This window comes from Balearica regulorum, chromosome 7 (assembly GCF_011004875.1).
Source record: "Balearica regulorum gibbericeps isolate bBalReg1 chromosome 7, bBalReg1.pri, whole genome shotgun sequence".
Classification (NCBI taxonomy): Eukaryota; Metazoa; Chordata; class Aves; order Gruiformes; family Gruidae; genus Balearica; species Balearica regulorum.
Genome location: NC_046190.1, coordinates 24,341,516 through 24,364,093, shown reverse-complemented (window position 1 = coordinate 24,364,093; position 22,578 = coordinate 24,341,516). Strand labels below are relative to the sequence as shown.

At 41.3% G+C, this 22,578-nt stretch overlaps 1 protein-coding gene across 9 annotated transcripts in view; it reads right to left on the bottom strand.

Moving 5' to 3' along the window:
• Positions 1–22,092, bottom strand: part of KAT6B (lysine acetyltransferase 6B) — a 113,901-nt gene extending 91,809 nt beyond the window's left edge. For 2 of the 9 annotated variants that reach the window (XM_075758606.1, XM_075758612.1), the window contains exons 1-2: positions 21,871–22,092; positions 13,631–14,526 (exon numbers count right to left, since the gene is read on the bottom strand). In XM_075758606.1, the coding sequence (XP_075614721.1) occupies positions 13,631–14,251 (621 nt within the window). In that variant the 5' untranslated portion in view covers positions 14,252–14,526; positions 21,871–22,092. Of the gene's footprint in view, positions 1–13,630; positions 14,527–19,978; positions 20,242–21,474; positions 21,600–21,870 lie in introns of those variants that run through there. The other 7 variants (XM_075758610.1, XM_075758611.1, XM_075758605.1 and 4 more) reach the window with 6 other exon arrangements.
• Positions 22,093–22,578: the final 486 nt, after the last annotated feature.

Genomic DNA, 22,578 nt, shown 5'->3' with positions numbered 1-22,578 from the left:
TCAATCCATGACTATGTTGCAGAAGAGAGTATACTACCACCTCCTACACAGCACAGCAATACAAGTATTCCCAAAGCAATAGAATTACTCCCAAAAAACCCCACCTTTCAGATCCTTACAAAATAGAATTTTCTTGGACAAAACTATACTGACCTGAAGACTATAAATGTTTTTTGAAATTCTGTAAACACTAATAACCCAGAATTGTTTTCACTTTCTGCAATCCAAATAATTTAAGCTTTACCTGGGGAATGCTCCATTTCCTTCCCCAACCTCCTTCCAAATTCATTCTAGAAACTAAATGTTTTATTTAAATCTTGAAAACAGTCTTTAATAAAAGCAACCTAATTGAAAACCTAATTCTCCCTACTAATTTGTTTTTAAAAGGGTGGGGAAACAAGTTTACAAGCAAGTTTTAACATGACAGCGAACTATCACCTTTAAATATACTCCCCAATAGTGAGGTACACTCACAAGTATAATCCAAAATAGGTAGACAGATGTATTCATGAACTTTATAATCATCAGATTGCTTAAACTGCTTTTGAAGCAAGTCTCACCAATAAACTATGAACTAGTTTTAAGTGGTATTTGGGAACAAAAAACCTTTAATAAAACAAAAAAAGGCAGAAGCAAGAATTACTTCCCTTTGTACCACTTAAGCAAGGCAGAGGTAGAGAATTAGGAGGGAGGAAAACACAACAGTTCTTTGCAATCTCTCTTTCTGACCTACTTCCAAAGTTTTAAACTATCAATGAGCATGTGGTGACAACAGAGTTGGAAAATACAGTTTAGTCAAAATGTTGGAAAAAATGTTTTATTGGATTGCTCTGATCACTAACACATTGAAGGCAGTAGTAAATTAAAAAATTCTTACAGTGGTCTAATGCTCAGTACCTGGAACAGAACTAAATACCCTTTAGCATAATCTTTGTATTCACTAAATCCAGAATCCAACAGTAGAGCAGCTGCTCAGTGCCTGGTCTGCAGAATTCAATGAACGACAAAAGGTTACCTTAATTCAATGAGATAATCAGCACACATTTACCCACTACCAAGAGTTTTCCAACCATCTGCAAGGCGGCAGAGCTAACTGCCTATAAAACAACTGGTAGCATGCTGACATGTCCTCACATCCCTCATGTCAATGAAAATTTATCTCTTAGCAACAGCTAAAAAGAAGCTGAACTTCCAGAAATATTTTAGATGCATCATGAGCCAACAACTTCTTCGTTAATGATTTTGATTGCTACTGATCTCCAAACAGATGTCTAATCTAATTGGTAAAATCTATTAAATACCTACTTAAGAAAAAGAAAAAAGTCAAGTTGTCACAGCTTAAGCAAGCAGTAACAATGGGAGTCATTATAGCTATGCACATACAAGACAAAAAGCTAACCTTATTTAAAGCTTCTGGCCTTGCAATGATATCAGTAACAGCGAAGTAAACAGAATTCATGTCTTGTGGCGAGAGGAAGAAATTGCTATTAAAGCTGTTGTCAGAAATTGAAAGGTAAGACACAAGTCTAGTAAAAACTAAGATAAATATTTTTGAGATGAAAAGTGGAATAAGAGACTCAAGATTAAAACCACTTTAGCTACTGAAACTATTTTACCCCCTGCTACCCAGGGGTGAGAAAGTTGCTTTTGTTCTCTTCTCCAATTAAGAATGCCAAGATATTTGTAAGTTAAAACACAAAAATTGAAGGCATCAAGTTTTACATGTAAATTCCATATAAACCTTCTAAGAAAATTTAAAAAATCACTTGGTTTAGAGAAACTCACTCGTAATAGCAAAATATCAAGCAAATTAGAATTTGACAGAGATCAGGAAAGGAAAAAAGCTTGTCCTCAGCTATATTAGTAGCTCTTCTCTAGAAATCAAATCTTTCAGAGGTTTCTTCAAAATACATGAAACACAATGTTGAGAAAGAAACAATGTAAATCATTAAGATTCAGATTTATGTTAGCAGTTATGGGCAGTCCTGTTTAGAACTACATACAGAAAATTAAATATGGCACATTCACACAATGAAGCCTGAACATTCAGGGGTTGTGTTTTCTTAAGCAGAATAGAGCTGCCAACTGTCAAAGTAATTTTTCTCAAATAAAGTCAACTCCAGCAGGTTTATTAACATAAAAACAGATAAAGCAGTTTTATTTCTAGTCTAATTCTGAAAGTTATCAATACCTTTTCCATAACAGGCTGAAGGTGCCTAGTAAACACGTTGAAAGTGTTACTTAAGAAGGCAAATATCTCAGTAAGAAAGAGAGGCACCAAACAAAATTCTAGTACAACTCTTTCCCACCGCTAGTATCTTCTAGAAGACACATAAAAAAATTTTAAAAAAAAATATCTGTCAATCCCAGTCTGAATAGCAGCCACAATTATTTCCCTAAATTCACAGGCAGAATTGAGGTACCATCTTGAATTCAGAGCAGTATAGGAAGTTGGGAACACGGGAAGATTCCTCCAGTGCTTTAGTATTCCAAATAAAAGATTTGTACCATCCATCTCACGTTCAGATCTGAAAATACGTCTGAAACTCTCTACTGAAAAGCGAAAAATATGCCTGCAAGATCAGCAGCTACTCATCGTTTTTTTAAACACAGTGCACAAATGCATGCAGTAAAAACAACTGCCCATCACCACATAAACTCTAGAGTGGCAAAGCCCTGAACAGAACTCATGTTTTCAGATTCCTAGCTCTTACATAGTTTTCAATCAATGTAAAGCAGAAAGACTAGCTAAAGCCAGGAATTTTTTTTTATTATTTTTTAAACAGCTACTGCATTCCATGTTTTATCCAGGATAAAAATATCTTTGACTTTTAATCACAAGAGAGCAAAGTTAAATGCATAGATGTAAGGAGAGAAATTGCTTGACTACAACAGAAGCTGTCCCCTTTACAAATGAAGTAATTTAAAATTTGTTTTAAGAGCACATAGAACCATTGAAAGACATAAGTATCAATAATTTCCTTCCTCAAGAGTATGGCAGACAAGCGTGTCAAAGGACTCAACAAGAGGAATTGTTTAAATTGGCCACAGAAGAACAAGTCACTGGTTTCTAAGACAGTGTGAGCTCCAATACTTTTTCATTTAGTTAAACATATGCATATACAAGCACAGTAACAGACCATTCGGTAGGCACATAGCATGCACTGCTATCTATCTTGAGAATCTGTCTTGTGATTGGTTTTCTCCAGTCATTTCTTGACTGATTTATCTGTAATTTTTAGACCTTCAGAAAACATCTGTAACACCTGAAATATCTGAATGAAAGTTTGCTTTGCTGTATCAGCAGAATGTGTGCCAAACATGATAATAAATAGAAATTGGTTTTAATATACGATTTTCCATTATTAAAGAAGCATTACTAACAAGTTTTCAGTGACATTTAGTTTTCATAACTGGATGAAGAGGAAAGAGTGGAACAGTTCAAGGTAGAACAAGAAAATTCATATCAGAAGATACCATGTTTATGTATAAGCCCATTGTTTATTACATAAACCTCCATGTATATGAACTGACTGATAACCCCAAATACTTGCTTGCAAGAGTCAATACACTGTCCTCCCCAATAACATGTTCTTGTTAACTTGACTCCTACAGCAGGTATACTAGTGTTCAGAGGGCAAAAGAGAAAAAACAAAGTAGGAAATGAAAGTTGACTATATTTTCAATCTGGAACAGAAGGGAGGGATACAGTGGCATATATAAGGATAGAACTTGTTAACTACTATGAAGCTCAGTGATTATAATGGAGATTACTTCGGTCTTGAGAATTTTGTCAGACTTACCAAACACTGCCTTTTTCATAACCCCTTAACTGTATTTTTGTATAAACCCTTTGCTAACTACTGCTTATTATCCACTAATCCTAAGCACTTTAGAGAATTCCACAGTACTTGGAAGTGAGGCATTACTCACATTCTTACAGATCAATACAAAGGACAACAGTTCTCCAAGCAGTGGCAGGTAAGGTATCCACACAACAATGGTGGAATTTAAATGAAGCCTAGCAGGCTAAAAGTTCGGTGACTTGAAGTTCTTATTTTTCCAGACTTCAGAAAACCCCAAGAAAGCAGAAATCAGAATGTTCACTATTCTTAAACCAACACACACAAAATGCACTTATGAAATTCTCCAATAATGGTTTTCCCAGGTGAAGCTTACATCCCTTTTAAAACTTCTTTAGCTTAAACTATGGCTGTTTGATGCAGCTGTCTGCAAATAATCATCATCATCATAGTCTTGCATAAAGAAACTATACTTTCTGTTTTATTAGCCAACAGTTAGAAGAAGACGACAAACTTTCAATTCAAGTTGAAATAGAATACTCTAGACTGGGAGAGACCTCTGGAGCATATACCCCAACCTACCACTCAAAACAAGATGAGACTCAAATGTTCCCCTGGGTTGCTCAGGACTTTGCCTAGTCAAGCTCTGACCATCTCTGAGGGTGGAGATTCCACAGCCACTCTCAGTCCCTGTTCCATGTCTCTCCATCCTCATTATAAAGGATTTTCTCCTTCATTTACCTGGAATTTTCCTTGCTGTAAATTGTGTCAGTTACCTCTAATCCTTTTGCCATCTGAGAAATAGCAGTTGCCACCTTCACTATAATCACCCAATAGTGATGAAGAGCGCTTTAACACATCAGTCCCACACAAAGACTGAAAAATTCTACACATCTATGATAAAATTATCTTGATTATACTCTTTTTATGTTAGTTTTAACTGCTTATTCATTAGTTAAGAACTACATCTACTTAATGTCTGAAACACGAGTGCCACGGACATTTGTCTCTTATTGAGCCAACTGCAAACACTGCTAGTTAATGTTGTTACGAGTACACGGACATTACATAAAAATTAATTCCCAAAACTGTGGTCAGTCATTTTCACCATTTCAGAAAAAACAGAGCTCTGAAATTGAAGCCAACTTCAAAACACCACTAGTGATGAAATTAAGTGCCGAAGAACATGTGGAAAATGTGTGGCAAACTTATCACAGCTTATGCTAGCCCCCCACTTCTATTAAGGATTCTTCCTCGATGAGGAAACATCAGCCATGCCTCCCAGGCAACTTTGCTGAGATCATTCACAGCTTTTCTCCTGTGCCAGAGTACTGCTTGTAATTAGAAACAGAAGTCTCAAGCCTACTCCACCTAGCACTGCATTAGATGGTCACTGATGGGCTGTACCACCACAACAGGAGATAAATGAGACTCTCTGTCCCTCTAGAGTCAAAACACTTGAGAAAGCAGGAATTCCTGTACATGTGTATCTATTGCTGCAGAGACAAGACACAAGAGCTGACAATTTACAAGTCTGAAGTTCCCCCTCCCCAAGGACTTTTTCTTTTTGTAACATCTTCTCTACAGTGCAACCTGAAGTCAAAATAATATGCAAAACCAAAATGACTCTCACCTAGAACTAAATGCAGCAGCCCTGGAGTTGCCTGCACAGACATTCCTTTAACGGTTCACACCATTCATATTGTAAGAAGGCTGCCTGTGCCTGAAAATTGAAACTTGAAGTTTTCTGCAAGAACCCAGACCAAAAAACACCAACCACCACCAACAAAAAACCCACATGTGCACACAACACAAAAATCTAAGTGACACCAGTTACAATTTCCCTCAATGAAGAGGGATATAGACAAACAACAAACACCCTCAAGTGATTTTGCAACCAAAGGAAGTCATACTAGTTTAAAAGTCTCTTATCAGGTATCCACAAAGGACAGCAGTGGATTTGTCAGCTAAGCGGTGCCTGATTTGATGTGCATCATCCTCAAAATTCTACAGCCACAATCTGAGCCCTAATAGTGTTGTTCCAGTACACAACGACAACTTCCTCCATTCAGTTCCAGACAATCCTAGTGTCCTGATTTGAAACAGGCCCTCACAATCATAGTAACTATGGGTCTGTCCTTATACCCAGACAAATATAGTCTTGAATATAGAGAAAAGAGTTGCCCTGTGAAAGAAGATGCTAATAGGACCATAAATGGATTTGAAGTTGTAAAGCAGATTTTTACACTGAGTCATTCTTTCTCAATACTAGCTTGAAATTCTTTCAAAAGTAACAGTCCAAGTTGCCATATCCAACCACCAAAATGGAAGACTATGGTTGATTAGCAATTGATCTACATCTAGTGTGATGGGTTGACCCTGGCTGAGGGCCAGGTGCCCACCAGAGCCGCTCTATCACTCCCCTCTTTCATTAGACAGGGGAGAAAAGGTACAATGAAAAAAAAAACTTATGGGTCAAGATAAGGACAGGGAGAGATCATTCTCTAATTATCATCACGAGCAAAACAGACTGAACTTAGAGAGGAAATTCATCTCATTTATTACCAAGCAAAACAGAGTAGAGGAATGAGAAATAAAACCAAATCTTAAAAACACCTCCCCCCACCCCTCCCATCTTCCCGGGCTCAACTTCACTCCTGGCTTCAACCTCCGCCCCCCCCAGCGGCACAGGGGGACGGGGAGTGGGGGTTACGGTCAGTTCCTCACGCGGTGTTTCTGCCCCTACTTCATCCTCAGGGGGAGGACTCATCGTTCCCCCGCTCCAGCGTGGGGTCCCTCTCATGGGAGACAGTCCTTCACGGCCTTCTCCAACGTGAGTCTCCTCCACGGGGTGCAGACCTTCAGAAGCAAACTGCTCCAGCGTGGGTCCCCCACGGGGTCACAAGTCCTGTCAGCAAACCTGCTCTGGCATGGGCTCCCCTCTCCACAGGTCCTGCCAGGAGCTTGCTCCAGCACGGGCTTCCCACGGGCCACAGCCTCCTTCAGGTGTCTCCACCTGCTCTGGCGTGGGGTCCTCCACGGGCTGCAGGTGGAATCCCTACACCCCCTCATCCTTCCTCCATGGGCTGCAGGGGGACAGCCTGCTTCACCATGGTCTTCACCACGGGCTGCAGGGGGATCTTGGTCCGGCGCCTGGAGCACCTCCTCCCCCTCCTTCTGCACTGACCTCGGTGTCTGCAGAGTTTCTTACATCTTCTCACTCCTCTCTCTGGCTGCAAAAGCGCTCTCTAACTGTTTTTGTCTTTCTTAAATATGTTATCACAGAGGCGCTGATTGGCTTGGCCTTGGCCAGCGGCGGGTCCGTCTTGGAGCCGGCTGGCAGTGGATCTATCAGACACAGGGGAAGCTTCTAGCAGCTTCTTACAGAAGCCACCCCTGTAGCCCCCCCGCTACCAAAACCTTGTCACGCAAAACCAACACACCTAGTGATGTTTCCTGAGGGAAAAAAAAATAAAATCATCTGTCAAAAAAATAGCAGACAACCTCAACTGTAAGTTATCAAGGTTTTTCATCACCTGTTTTATAACAAAGTTCCTGCAACACCAAGAAACAATATGGAATTGTTATCACATTTCAACTGCCACAGAAAAAACACCCAAGGGTCAATATTATCACTATTACTGAACAAAGAGGACTCAAGATAGGTAAGGATATAGCACTCACAAAATATGCAAGGTAGTTCTCCTTGTATCTAATGCAGACTTCTGTTATTTCTATATTCTAGAAGGAATCTTGACAAAGGAGATACTGATGTACCAAGTATTTGAAGAAAAATTAATCTTGGAGGAAAAAATGCAAAGAGTAAAACCTCTAACTGTAGTTCAGGAATCAAGTGTCACTCCCAGTTAAGACAAGAGTTCACAGAAAAGAGCACAGATGAACACACAAACAGAACTGCTGGAACTACACTGGATTTCTTTAACTCGTTGCTGTCAGTTTCAATACAGGACTCACCGCAGTACATCACAGCAATTTATTTTGAAGAGAAACTACCAAGAGAATCAAATATTAGCAGACCTTAGCTTGCAGTATAAGGTTTAGAATCACTCCTTCCAGTAAACAAGAACTATGAGCACATCATGCAGAGCTATGTTCCTAAATATCCAGCTTGGGGAAAAATAAGATGAGTAGGGTCTTCCTTGATAATTCAGTAAGAAACTGCAAACAGATGACCTGCTTGCAGAAACTAAGTCACTGACATCAGAAATTGTAACCCAAACTCCCCCCCCGACCCACCTCATGAAGTAGACTGATCTAACTTAGGAAATAGCAGTTTTTAATTTCCCTCCCACCATACAATTCAAGAAAATTTTTACAAGCATGCTTCTTGGGTTTAAGCTGAATGAGGGTCGATTTAGATTAGATGTTAGAAAAAAATTCTTTACTGTGAGAGTGGTGAGGCACTGGAACAGGTTGCCCAGAGAGGTTGTGGAGGCCCCATCCCTGGAAGTGTTCAAGGCCAGGCTGGATGAGGCTTTGGGTAACGTGGTCTAGTGGAAAGTGCCCCTGCCCATAGCAGGGGGGTTGGAACTACCCAAACCATTCTATGATTCTTTGATCCAAATGTGCTGAATCATAAAATACAAACAAGCCCCAAAAGCCCAGTATCTCTATCTACAGTGATATGAGCTGCTTCTCCACAATATGGGATTGACAAGACTTTTCTATTTGAGTTTTAAATGCAAAAGATGGGGTAAGTCGTTCTTCAATTTCCGATAAGGTTCAATATCTCAACTGTGAATAGGATTGATTTCTAAGTGTTCACTTGGCTTATGCAGGATTTTACTCTTTTAGCATTTCAGGAGCTATGCAGACAGCACAGAAATGAGAGACAGCAGCAGCACCTAACAATCATCCCAGAACTTCAAGGACAAGAGCTACAGGCACTGAAGTGCAGGTCACCCTTCCAAGAAATTAAAGTATCTTGTCAACTGAGATAATGAGAAGCACAAACATGAGAGTTAGTGTTTGTCAAGTAACGCTAACATTCCTTAGTCTTTTGTCACCATGAAGACATTAAAAGGGGAGAAATACAGGTTGTCTCTAAAGACAGTAGTATTTTATGGATTGACAAGTTAAAGTCTAGATTTGTTTGGGGTTTTTTTTTCCATTTTTCATACCCCTGTCTAGAGTCTCCTCAACTGTAGCACTGCAGACACTGCCTTACAGAAACTTACCTATCACTGCATTTTGGTGCTCAGACTTATCCTCAGGAACACAGACTCCACATAAAGCTAGCTCCAAAGTTAGGCATTATGAATATCCCTTTATGTGTAAATTGGTAAGATACATTGCATAGCACTTCCTTTCTGCCTAATTTTTCTTTTTCTGCTCAGTGGAAAGTCAAGCGGCCAGACAGAACAAGGTAGAGCAAGCAAAGAAATCTCAGCCAACAGTCTCTTGTTGCCTACCCACAGGAAGGCAGGAAGCTGAAAAACTGAGCAGGGAGGAGCCTGTATGCCAAAAAAGCAATTTTCTATAGATTGGCCGTTTGCCTGAAAGACAGAAGGAGGAACACCCAGTGTCTGCACTGGCACAAGCTACATACCAGAAAACTGAAATTCAATCCATGCCAAGCTACACTTTGAAAAGCTACATGTACGTAGGCCAGTGAAAACAAAATTAGATAGGAGCTCATAGTATGAAAAAATTAATAAAACAAGTTTGGTTTTGCATGAAAGTCAGCTTAGAAAGACAAACTGAAAGTAAAGGGGGGTGTGTGCAATAAAATTTTCATGCCAAGAATCAGATGGAAACAACTATTAACATAGTTGCTGAGCTGTTCAAGAGAACCAAGAAAAAGCTGTGTGGATCAAGTCATCTCCATTTGCAACACAACTTTCAAAGTGTACTTTAAGTAGTAATTATTCTGAACATAGCAAAGATGTAACAACTGAGATACACTACACATTCCCACAACCCTCTGAAAATGTTACAATAGCCATTGCCTCTTCATCTTTTAAACCTGAATACATCATTTTAAATTATGTTTAAAAATAAGTAAATAAAGAGCTGTCTACAGCCTATAAACACCTGCTTCTCCAGGTTTATATTCACACAGCATTTGTACTCAGGAGATGGGTAACTCCTAAGACCTAGTAGGTTTCATGCAGTTCCCAAACTGCAGAACCTTCCTAGTGCCTGTCCAAGTGATAAGGAAAACAAGGAACAGCAGACACGGACAGAAAACATCACCAATATTGCCATTCTACAACTGACACCATTGACAATAAATTTAACATCCATTTGAAGACTAACTGTAACTTAAATATTACTTTACTGCTGCATTTCCAAAAATATATTTTAATGCAGCAAAGGCTTATCAAAAAGCTCATGTTCAGGTTGATTTTTCTCTCTGTTCACACCCTTTCCTACTATGTTACTAGTTTTCACATTGCATTTTCTGATTAACATACTCATGCACCTCTTTTCAGAGGATGCTGGGCAAGAAAACATGTAAAGCGCCAAGAAAGAAGATATCTATGCAAGATACTCTGAACAGAAGGAAGAACACATAAGAGTAGGTAAATTGTTAATACTAAATATGCATTGCTAGTGAAGTGCACAAGATCAAACTACTAAGCAACAAATTTTCTTCTTTTACTGTTTTCTTGTGTGTGCAGGTTTTGTTTTTTTTATTTGCAGGAAAGAAAAAACACTACAGGTCTTCATCTTAAAGGACACCACTGCTTTCAGTTTCCTTTCATTGTTAAGGCAGCTCCACCTCTGGCTGGAGGCTGGTCAGGCCCTTAAATACACCAATTGAACACTTTAAACCAGGCATCCTTTGAAGTGTTTTGATTCAAGTTACCTGTCTACATCAAGTAAGTATCTACCTTAATGTAACCACCAGAATATTCAGGATAACCATGATGTCCTTTTGAAATGTAATTTGTACTACTCATTACTCTTTATACTATGTACAGCCTAGACTTCTAGATCTGTCCTTCCTATGAGCTTTGTGCTTGCCGCCCTTCACACAGAAGTGAAAAAGCAACCCCCCCACACACAGTAGGGAATGGAAAGGGAAAGAGAAAATTCAAACAGCTGCACCACATACTTCCTCTTCCTCTAACTTGGAATTGACACACCTTTGCCCAAATCCAGAAGAGTCAGAATAACACTTGAAGGAAAAATACCATTTTTACACAAATACTTCCTTCCAGGCCTATGCATAACAGGAAGAAAGATGGCAATACAAGCTATATTGCTGTAACTAGCTGCAACTATTTCTACATCTAATGCAACAAGAGCACTGTATCTAGTTACATCGAGTTACTGTATCTAGTAACATTCATATAGTTAATATGAAAACAAGAAAAGTAGTTCTGTATCATCACCAGCACCAAAAGGACAATATAGCACTTCCAGCTCCCTGTTCCATGTAAGTATTTCATCAAATGCAAAGCACTCAACATGCCCTGTAACATAGTCAAGGCTCCAGGTCTGCAAAACTAACTTCAGTGGCACTGCACTGCAATAGCATCTTTCTTCTCAGTGCACTAGTGCACTAGATACTATGATGCTGGGCGGGGAGTGAAGAAGGAAAAAAACAAAAAAACCCCCACACCAAAACAACAACAACAACAAAACACAAAAAAAAACCCAAAACAGGCAGTACTAAATCTCTTCTGATCACCTTTTATTCACTCAGGAAGAAAAGTTCAGAGTCTGCAGCTGGTGCTATGAGTGTGAATGCTCAGACTGCCAGAGAGAGAGCTCTGATGCACTTCTAATACCCTAAATCTTCCAGTTGTCTCATCCTAATGAGATGTTAATTATACATTAAAAAAGTCAAAATTACTCAAACTTCCGTAGTCATCTAAACAGATTTCTGCACATCCTTCTGTTCATTCTTCTCCTCAAGGAAAGTCAACAGAAGAGATACTTGAACTTCACCTCTAGTATTTAAAAACAAAAAACCCCAAACAAGCAGCTCTTGTGCTAGCTATATAAACAGCCAAAGAAACTTTTAAATACACCAACCTCTTGAAAGACTAGCCATTCCTGAGAGATGCCAGTTGGCTACATTTTATTATATAAAATTCATTAAATAATCTTGTCATATCACACACTGCCACTTAAATACTTCCAATAAAACCAGCTTAACAGTTTTCCCACAGTGTCATTCTGCTCATTCATGAATTACCAATTTCAAATGAACATGAAATCACATCCCAATACTAGGGACACCTATTTACAGTTATTTTCGGAACTGTCCTTTAAGCATACTTAAAGCCATACATTTTTGAAGATCAGTAAAAAACCCGTATTTAAACCAAGTCTCTATATATTTGCCCAGTAACCTGTGCCACAACTAGTATAACTAAGCACTACTGCACTGATATGCAACTACTGATTCACCAACCTCACATCAAAACTATTTTTGCCAGGAAAAAGTATGCCGAAAAATTTTCAAACACGTAAGTCACACTGCTAATTTTGAGACACCCAAATGAAAGTTTATTTCTTGCCAAAGCACTTGCTAAAGAACAGATTTGTTTGGCTAACTTCTAAAAAGACAGATTTATCCTTATACCAGTATTTTAATATGGCAGTAACGGCTTTTTCAGCACCATGACCCAACTCACATTCCTTGCAATGGATGCCAGTCGCAGTAGGCAGCCAAACAAGGGAGATTTGTTTCCACAGAATTCACACGAAGCATCATAGTATTAAACTATTTTGATTGCTCAGTATTCCAGCCTTCAAATTTTTCATGCCACTACAGTATCAGAATTGAGAAGAATCTCTGAAAGTATTTAAACAACAGACAGCTTTATCACTACAAGGAATTAAATCTTTACAGTGTATGGCTACAGCAGTAATTGCACAGTAAGCAACACTTCTGAATTTCCATTCTGACTATTGAGCGTGAAGGTCCATGCATCCTTCAAATACCCGAGAAGTCCAATTTGACAGAAATAGATATATACCCACATATAAAACCAGTCATATTTAACATATATTTAGAGAAGCTCACAGAAGTCAACCTACAGCTACCGACATTTGTAGTGTCACCTCTGACAGTTCCACAACTGTGTTCTTCTAAACTTCACTAAATAGTTCTAAGACAAGCACTTTCTACTCTGCATCCTCCAGTGCCTTACAATCTCCCTCAAGGCTTAAACCCTGTGAATAATTAACCTGAAAACAAGGCCCAAGTAATAGCAAAAATAAGCCCATGTAGGAAGTCCAACAAAATTGAAACAGGAGAAGGATTCTGCAGTTTAGCTCAATTTGTCATGCTGACTTCTTCACTTATATTGCTAGAATAGTTACATTAACTCCAGTTCTTACTAACTGTAGTTTTAAAGCCAAGTATCTATATACAAATATCTTTAAAAATAATAATTCTAACAGTCTTAAATATCAAGAATTCCACCGGTAGTATTTCAGGTAGTGTTCAAACTACAAGAAAATCAGTATGTCCAGGCATAAATTGAAGGTAAAAAGGCCACAATCAAATCACATTGCAGATTTCAGCAACATCAGTCCACCAGGCAAGACAACAGTCTCAAACCCAGAAGAGAGCACACAGCTGTACTCTTCCCTGCTGCTCTGCTTATCTACTGAAAATTCAGAGAGCAAACTATTCAATGCAAAATAGCAGGACATAGAGAACTAAGTAAACTTCCTTTACCAGAACTGATTCTACATGGATCTTTGACATGCATCCTTATATACAATTAAACAGGTAAATAAAGAACAAGAAGAATCATTATTTTTGCATTAGGTAAACAAAAAAAAAGAACAAGAAGAATCACTTTTGCATTACTACATTTGCTCTCATTTTGCAGACTCACCTGGTCTTTTTCATGGGGTAGAAGGCTGACAGGTGGAAGAGAAGCTGGGAAAGTGCTGGAGTATTTGAGTGTTCCTTTGCTTTCCAAACTGCCATAATTCACTCTATATTGAGGTCCATCCTTCAATAATCTCCCATTGTTCACAGCACGTTTGGCCCCCAGACGCAACCTCTGCTGAAAGGCAGGATTGTTGAAAATATTTGCTAGGTCATTTTGACTTCTTAAATACTTCTCTATGTTTTTCAGGGAGGAGCCATTTGGTTCTTGAAGCCCTTCAATTGCTCTTCTCAAGAGTTTATTCCAATCCACATTACGAAGTTCATTACAAGCTCCTCTAGATCCCTTAACAGATTTAGAAATAGCGCCAGGTTTAACAGATGAAAACCGTCCAGGATTATCTGGGTCCTTGTAGGATGCAAGGCCTTTGTTGGTAACTTTAAGAATAGAACCATCTTGAACACTAAGTTCCAACTGTTCCGAAACAGTCTTCTTATCTAATCCATGGGAAGCACAAACAGCATGACATATTCTCTCTTCAGAAGGCCTTTGCTTTTGCTTTTTAACTTTTTGTATAGCTTCAAGAATCCACTCCGTATAAAGAGGGTTGGCAAGTTTTACCATGGTTGACCAGTAACTGTTTCCAGCCAAGGGTTACCCATAGAGGTTCCTCCTTATCTTTTTAGCAGATCTTTCAGAGGTTGTTCACACCTCAAACACAAATCAAAGGATTCCACACACTGCTTGGATGCATCTCAGAAATATCCATGCTGAGGAGTCTGAAAAGGCAGGGAAATATCTGCTGACTGAAACTTCCAATCACTTTACCGTTATGTAAAGGTAGAAAGGATTCATTCGTGATGATACCGGTACATCCTTACAAGAAATTTCATTGCAACCTTTAAAAAGAAAAAAGAAGAAGCAGGGAGAGAATATAATTAATGCTAAAGTAGTAAAAAGAAAAATAATGCATTCAGACATGCATTCATACTGTAGATGCTGCAGTAAGTAAAAATCTTTGTGAGATTATATGAAGTCTTCACCGATTCCCACCCCATACCAAAAGAGTCATCATACAGTTCTGCCACATCTCATAACATTCAGTACATTAAGTTTTCCTAAATTCCATCACCCCAACACTTAACCTACTACTAGCTTGTTGGACAATTTCCATTCAGCCTGAGATTCAAAAATAATCTCTAAAACAATCTGCCTACAAATCATTTCTAGACCCACTAGTATAAGAAAATTACTATCTGCCTGGATTACATGTGCACTAAAAAAACCCAACCAAACATAAAACAATCCTCAACCAATGAAAGTCAAATTATTAACGACTGCCATTTCTTCAGTATGCTGTCTCTAAGTGCAATGCCATATGTTGATTATATAACTCAGAAAAATCAAAAGCAAAACATCAAACTAAGTTACTAGTATTACATCCTTCATTAATACCTAGGTACTGTACAATACATAAAAGGAATCAAAGACACTTCTCATTCTAAGGTGTGCAGTAGAGGCGCATGCATTTTTGATACAAACTCTCAGGAACAGAAGTGAAAATAAACTAACAGGAGGCATTTTCACACAGATACACTGTCAGCATGAAGACACATAAAAAGGTCACATTGACAAAATGTGTTTCAGCGACTCACAGTTTAACAAATAATTTTCTTTATTTATTATGGAATGTATCACCCCAATAGTAATTCAGTGGCTACAAAAACTTATATAAGAAACCTGAAAGAACATCTTGATCAGGAGTTTATTCATTCTGCAGGACAATATATGGAAAAAATGAAAAAATAAAAGAGCTACACAAATTTAACTAAGACACCTAATGAAAAAATAAGTGTATTTGAGGTATTAGTTTTTTCTGCCATGAAATGTGAGGGAGAACTTTTGAAGATATTAACAGAATTGTACAATTATTTCAAAACAAAGGAAAAGAAATAAAAAGCAGAACAGGAAAAAAATCTTCATTCTCAATAAACGGGTTGTCTTGTAAAGTAGAAGATTCACCAGTTTCACAGCAACATCTAAAAATGAATTAATCTGAAACAACATTTACAAAGCTATGCCAAGCAGCCTACAACTAGCAATAATATCTATGATTACACAAGTCTTGGACCTCACTTTTATTCATTTATTCAAGCCATCTTGCATTTCAATCATGTTTAAAACTTGAGTAAATTATAAATAGGGAGAAAACTGAATTGATGCAGTAATCTAAATTATTTTCAACTTGTCAAAAAGATTCCTCTGCAACTGTGAAGAGAAGGAGCACAAAACCCACTTTTGGTCCCACACCTTCTCCTCCCTCTACCCCCTCAAAAATCTCTTTAAATATGAACTCCAGATCATGTTTCACACATTACTATACCTATACAACAGGATTAGTAACAAGAGAGCAGTTTGTTATTGCTGGATATAAAGTTCTTCTATACCCAAATAGTAGAAATATCAATCAATTCATTTTACGAATTTGTCATGCTTCAGGTTTGATTGAAACATAAGCATTTCCATATTTATAAATATATAAGTTCAACTGCCTGTCAGAATGAAAAGACACATTCCTGATACAAATGCAGGGCTTGAATGTTTAATTGGCTCTCATACCGAGCCCTATTGATCTACATAGATTGGATCCTGTTTCTTGCTTCCAGTCTGTACTCATGCAAGTTATACTTGGTAACAGTTTTGTGTATTTCAAGTATTTGTAATAAAATAATAACTTGTTCTGTAAACAGACATTTTAATTTAATCCAGCTACCAAAAGCCATTCTTTCCCTAACAGCATTGTTTATATTCACTGTTTTCAAAGAATTCCAAAATAACACTGTAGCTGCAAAATGCAGACAAATATAGGAAAGAAAAAAAGTTTCCACGGTATTTTGAATCCTACAAATTCTCTGACACTGAAAATATAATGACACAACGAAGCAAAACTCTCTAAATAGTGGAGCTTCACTGAGATTGAGACTATTTTATATGCTCTGCCTTTTTCATTTGGAAATTCTCTGTAGCTACGTATGAAGCCCCTGATTCCTAACAAGTTTTCAGTTTAGAAGTTATTTAGGTAGGCTGTTCTACCATGAGTCTTCATGAAGATAGTCAGCACTTAATTAAATGCTGAACACTGCATTTGCTGAGTCAGACGTACTTGCTTCATTTTTAAACCTACTGCAGTATTGTTATATTAAATTTCATACAAGCAACCACATCACTTCCATTAAATTCCAGAACACACAGTGCAGGGTCTGTTCCAAGCACCTGGACACCAATGAACATTTCAGTATAAGTACTATAACTTGTGGGTTCCAGGAATTTTTATTGGCCAGTGACTGTGGCAAAAGATGAGCATAAACCTGTATCTTCATGTAAAGTCTGCCACTTGATACAGGAATTTCACAGCAATATACATTCAGAACTACATTTTTACTTATTTACATAAAACTCCCTATGTCTAATACAACCTCCTGCATACTAGTGCCTCCTAAATCACACTAGTTGAGTTTATCAGCAGGAGCATAGAGTTTCCAACAAACAGGACAGGGTATTTCAAGAGGAAAAAAAAAAAAAATCAAGACATCTTAAATTCACACCTTCCAACAGAATCTAAGTTTATTCTGCTTTAGGAAATCATGCAAAGCTCATTCAATCCAATTTTGGAATTGGTTTACTGCAACCTAGAGTTTCTGTTATTCTGCACTTTGATTGCATATGTACTTGAAGCGTAGCACCCTGACCTCCACAACTGATATGACGAGGTCTACCATATGTAAGATTCAGAATAACATCTTAATAACAAACATCTTTGCCAGCAATATAATTCAGCTCGATGATCCTGGAGCTAAAAGTTAAAGAGGTCTTTCATAAATTAAGACAGATTGATCCAAGATTGGCAACACAGAGATATATACATACACATGCTGAGTGACTGGATAAAGACAAACAAACTGCTTCAGAAACAAACTTTCCAGATTTAACATAAGAGGCCGCACAGCAGTTCAAAACGACATTCAAGTTTCTAAGTTTAGAGCTTTATTTCACCAAATCCACAAAAACATGGTCATACATCAATTAGTATAACAAGCGTGATGCTCACCCCAACAGATTTTGAGGAAATAGCAAATTTTAAAAGTAATTATAAATTAGCAACAGGCACTCATATATTTATTCATTTTTCTCCCCTTGCAATTAAATAACTTTCAGTCAAACCCTCAACAGTATCCATCCAATCACAGATTAGATTTTCCAGACTGTTAAGCACACAAGACCACTTCCAAGTTTTATGGCAACAGTTATTAAGCTCTTTCTACATCATATGTCATATTTCGGCTTCTACACTCTATGGTATTTTATTTTTAAAACAAGAACATTTGAGAAAGTTTGACTGTACTACATTACTGACCAATTATCTTAACAAGTCTGCTAGTGAAGAAATGTAGAACATAAGCATTTGGAAGGTAAAGTACAATACATTACCTTTAAAACATGAAAAGCCATCTCTAGTCAAGGCTTGTCCTTTAAGTCATAAATTGTCAGATAAATACAAAGAAGTTGCAAAATTGCAGCTTGGGATTTAGAATGAATGCAAATATGTCCTTTATAAAGCACACACCTATTGTACAGCTGATTCTAATTAAGGAACACACTGACTGAACATGTCAATCTTAGGTGTCATCAGTAATCCTATAATCCTGTAATAAGGTCCTTTTTAGACTGAACTAGTATCTGGAATTATTTCCAAGTGATCTAGATTGTGAAAATAAGCTGTGTAATCAGAAAGAAAGAAAAAAAATTAGCTATGCCCCCCTCCCCCCAAGAAACAAAACTAAAAGTTATTACAGAAGTATCCAAAATAATTTCACAAAATACATGAAAAAAATTGCTTTTGTTTTCTTAAATGTAAATGCAGTTAAACATTTAAAAACTGAGGTTAACATAGGTACAAAAAAAAAAAAGTAGAAATGGGGGGGAAGAGATGACAGCAACTTGTGCAACCTGCCGGTGACCTGTGAAGCACAATTTCATTCTGCTCCCTCCTACCTGCTCTGCACACACTCAGAAGAAGCAGCAGCCGACCAGCTCTCTGCTGCAGCATCAGGGTCAGGTAAGGATTGCAGCAGAGAAGGAGGAAGAAGAGAAGACTGCCATTGCATTCAGCAAGCTTTTTGCCATTTTTCTTTCCTCCAAGCCATTATTTACAATTATGCAGCTAATCAACTCTGTATTCCACCCCCATCTCAATTAATGATGCAAAAGAGGCAAGATACTTGCTTCCCCACTGCAAAATACATGCACCTACAAAGAGACAGAGAGAAAGCACATCCTGGCAAGGACTCCCGGCACATATGACACTTAAAATTACTCAGATCGTGAAGCCAGCTATTGTATAATTCTTTATACAACATACAGTTTTCAATTACAATAAGGAAGAGCGATGACACCTGTACATGCCTTAAAAGAGATGAGGAGACATAGTAACTTCAAAACTACACCAAGAGACTTGGGGGCGTGGGAAGTAAAAGTGGTACATGTGAATCAAACTGATGAAGTGCTTGCACTCTGCTGTACACCACGAGCTAGTTTAAGATCATACGCTAAAAAGCAGTTCACATGACAGCAGCAAGCACCACCAGAGGAAACAGCATCAGCGCAAGACGACACCAGCAAAATCACCCAAATTCACCCTTCCCACCCTCTTTCGTGGAAGTTCTGAGCACTTTAAAATATGGTACTAGAGAACATCAGGAAAGTAACATTCACTGCCAGCAGTACACCTGGCGAGAGGGTTTCACTGAAAACATTTCTTCTTGGGAGAGTGATTTTCAACAGAAGGGGTATCTGTTTGCTTTTTGCAGAGCAGGTCATTTTCAATGCACAGTGACAGAACGCTAAAGGTGAGGTCTGGGCAAAGAAAATACAGTGTGAACATCACTTCTCAAACGTGGCTTTAGAGGCTTGAACATTCCCCTCCCCAACTTACTTAAAATTTCTGCAGTATAACCAAGCCATGGAGATTTGCAACGCCTAGTGCCTAGCGCCAAGGCATTGTTGCATTTGACAGGGCCAGCCGGGGCTGGCTTTTGAACCCTCCGAGCCTTACTCCGCTGTTTTTCATTTCAAAGGCAGAAATCCCGAGCCCTCGGGCTCTGCTCTCCGGGGCACGGCGACCCCGCAGGACAGCACGGCCAGGAGAGGACGGCGACAGCGTGCACCTGCACCCACCCCACGGGGGCGGCGGGCGGGCGGTGCCAGAAGCAGCGGCCGCGCCGGCCCCAACCCCCGCTGCCGCGCCCGCGGGAGGCAGGCTGAGAGGGCCCCCCCCTCCCCGGTACCACTCACCTCCGCGGGACCGGGGCCGCGGGGGGTGGAGCCTCCTCCAGGCGCCGCAGCGGCTCCCCCTGCTGCCGGCTCTTCCCCTGCTCCCGCTGCCAGACTGCGCCGAGGCGACTACCACCGCTGCCGCGCTGCCCCCCTGCCGGCGGCCGCCGCGACTCCCCCTACCGCCGCGGCTCGCCTCGCCTCGCCTCACCTACGCCGCCATTTTGTTTCGCCCTGTTGTACTTAACGTGAATCCGACATGACACTGATTACAGCCCAATGGAGTCTCATTAAAACCTTACCTACCCCGCGCCCCGCCCACCGGCGCCCGCCATTGGGTCGCCCTGCGCACGCCGCTCCACGCTCACAGGCCGCGGGCCCGCGTCCATCAACCGCCCACACCGGCCCTGTTCCGCCCAGCAACCGGCCTGTCTCTCCTATTGGAAGGCAGGGCGTGTCAATCACGAGGCACGCCCCTTCCCTCCACGCGCAACCCCGCCTAGCGGTGGGAAAGGGCGGGGCTGAAGGCCGCTACTGGCTGCCGCCGCCGCCACACACGGGCATGGCCCGCCCGCCCGCCACAGCCCAGCCCGCCTCATTGCTGGGCCTGGAACGCCAGCGATTGGCCACCCGCCGCAAGCGGAGGCGAGACTTCTCGCAATCCCCCCCCCTCCCGTTGGCTACCACCGCCGTCCGTCTAGTCCCCCCGCCTCGCTACCCTCCCCCACCCGCCACCGCCCCACCCGCTCCTGAAGTTTGTTCGAGAGGGTGATCGCCAGCAAGAGACACCGGCGGCGGCCGCCTGAACCAGCCCGGGAGGGCGGGCGGGCGCACGACACACACTAATAAGCGGCCTTAAATATGGAGCGTCACGCGCGTGCATCACAGCCTGCCGCTCGCCCGGGCGGGCGAGATGGAAGAGCGTGCTCCCGGCGTAACCCTCCCAAGGTGCCTGGCACCGGCAGCCGCTTATCGCGCGCGCACACGCCCCGCACCGCGGAGGGAGGGAGGGAGGGGAGGAGGGGGTGGGATCGGGGACGGCGACAATGACTCCCAGCTCTACGGCCACATGCAGGTCCCTGCAAGTTTCGCCATGCGAAGCACAGGGACTTCTCCCTCACCCCATCTGCGAAGGAACAATTACCGCCTCAGAAAGACAGGGTGGGAGCATGCAACACAAAAACCTCAGCCATCCCCTGCCTCCCTCCGCCACTCCGTTCCCCCTTTTCCCCACCCCATCCAGCCCAGCCATCACCTCCTGCTGCTGCTCCCCCTCCCCTGCAAAACGCAGAGCATTGCAATGCATTTACCAAGCGCAAGTGTCTGCAAACACGTGCATCAGCCTCCAATGCAAAAGAAAAAAAAAAAAAAGTACGCAGCCTAGTGACAAGCCCCCTGCACTGAGAGAGGGGAGGGAAAGGGGGTTATTATGGCAAATTGCAGCCTGTCACCCAATGCAAAACAAAACCCATCGCATGCTCCCTATTACCCCCCAGATAAACTCCTGGGAATCTAACCTCCGATGCAGGTTTCCCCCCTTTGCTTGCAATGACCTCCTTTCTCTGCCTGTGTGTGTTTCTGCAGCAGCGGTTCCTGCGGAATGTGCTGCCCCTGAAACGCGATCGCGGCTCCTCTCTCTCTCTCGCTCGCTCTCTCTGCTTCTCTGTCTCTCGCTCGCTCTCTCGCTCGCTCTCTCTCCTGGCTGCAACCAGAGCCAGGAACACAACAACAACACAGCCTCCCCCCACCCTCTTCCCCAAACACATACACACTGAAGAGACCCAGCCAGGAGAGCCAGACGAGCCGGGGAGGGGGTGGAGGGAATCCCCAGCCAGCGGATTGATTGCACCAGTTACCTTCTCTAAGCCCCCTTCGCAAGAGGGGAAAAAAGAAGATGAATACAGAGAGAATACCTTGTCTCCCCTCCTCCTCCGCGGGGCTCCTCTTCTCACTCCAAAATACTAAAAGGTGGACGGGCAGATCAGACACAAGCGTTCGGCTCACGGCGGGGGAGAGGCGGGGGAGGGGAACCACACGAACAATTATCATTAATTTAGAAATTAAAACAGAAACCCACCCCAGACCTCCAGCCTTCCCGATGCCGAGCGGACGCAGATTGCGAGGACTGGTGCTAAAACACAGGACCTGATAACAGCTAATTGAAAGGTTAATCTACATAGGCTGTGACAGAAGAGGTCCCTCCCCACTTTTTTATCTGCTGTTGGCAAGTGGGAAATTGAGCTCCCCCCACCTTTTCCCTCAAAAAAAAAAAGGGGGGGGGGGGAGAAAGGGAAAAAAAAACGCAATAAAGTTTGGGGGGAGGCGCGTGCCCGCGGCAGGCCGCGAGCGCGGCGGCGGTTTGGGGTTGAGGGACGGGGCGCGCGGGTGGCTGTTGCGGGGCGCCGTGGGCGGGAAGGCGGCCTGAGGGGAAGTGGTCACCGCCGCCGCCCCGGGCCTCACGCCCTCCTCGGGGGTTTGGATTGGGGTTTGCGTCCCACACGGGGAGATTTAAAATCCCTCGAGGGAAGCACCACTACAGGCAGGCTTTGGCAAATCCTTCCTAAGGGCTTGTACGGTTCCTCCGTCCGGAGGACGACGGCTGTGTTTGAGGCAACCATAAT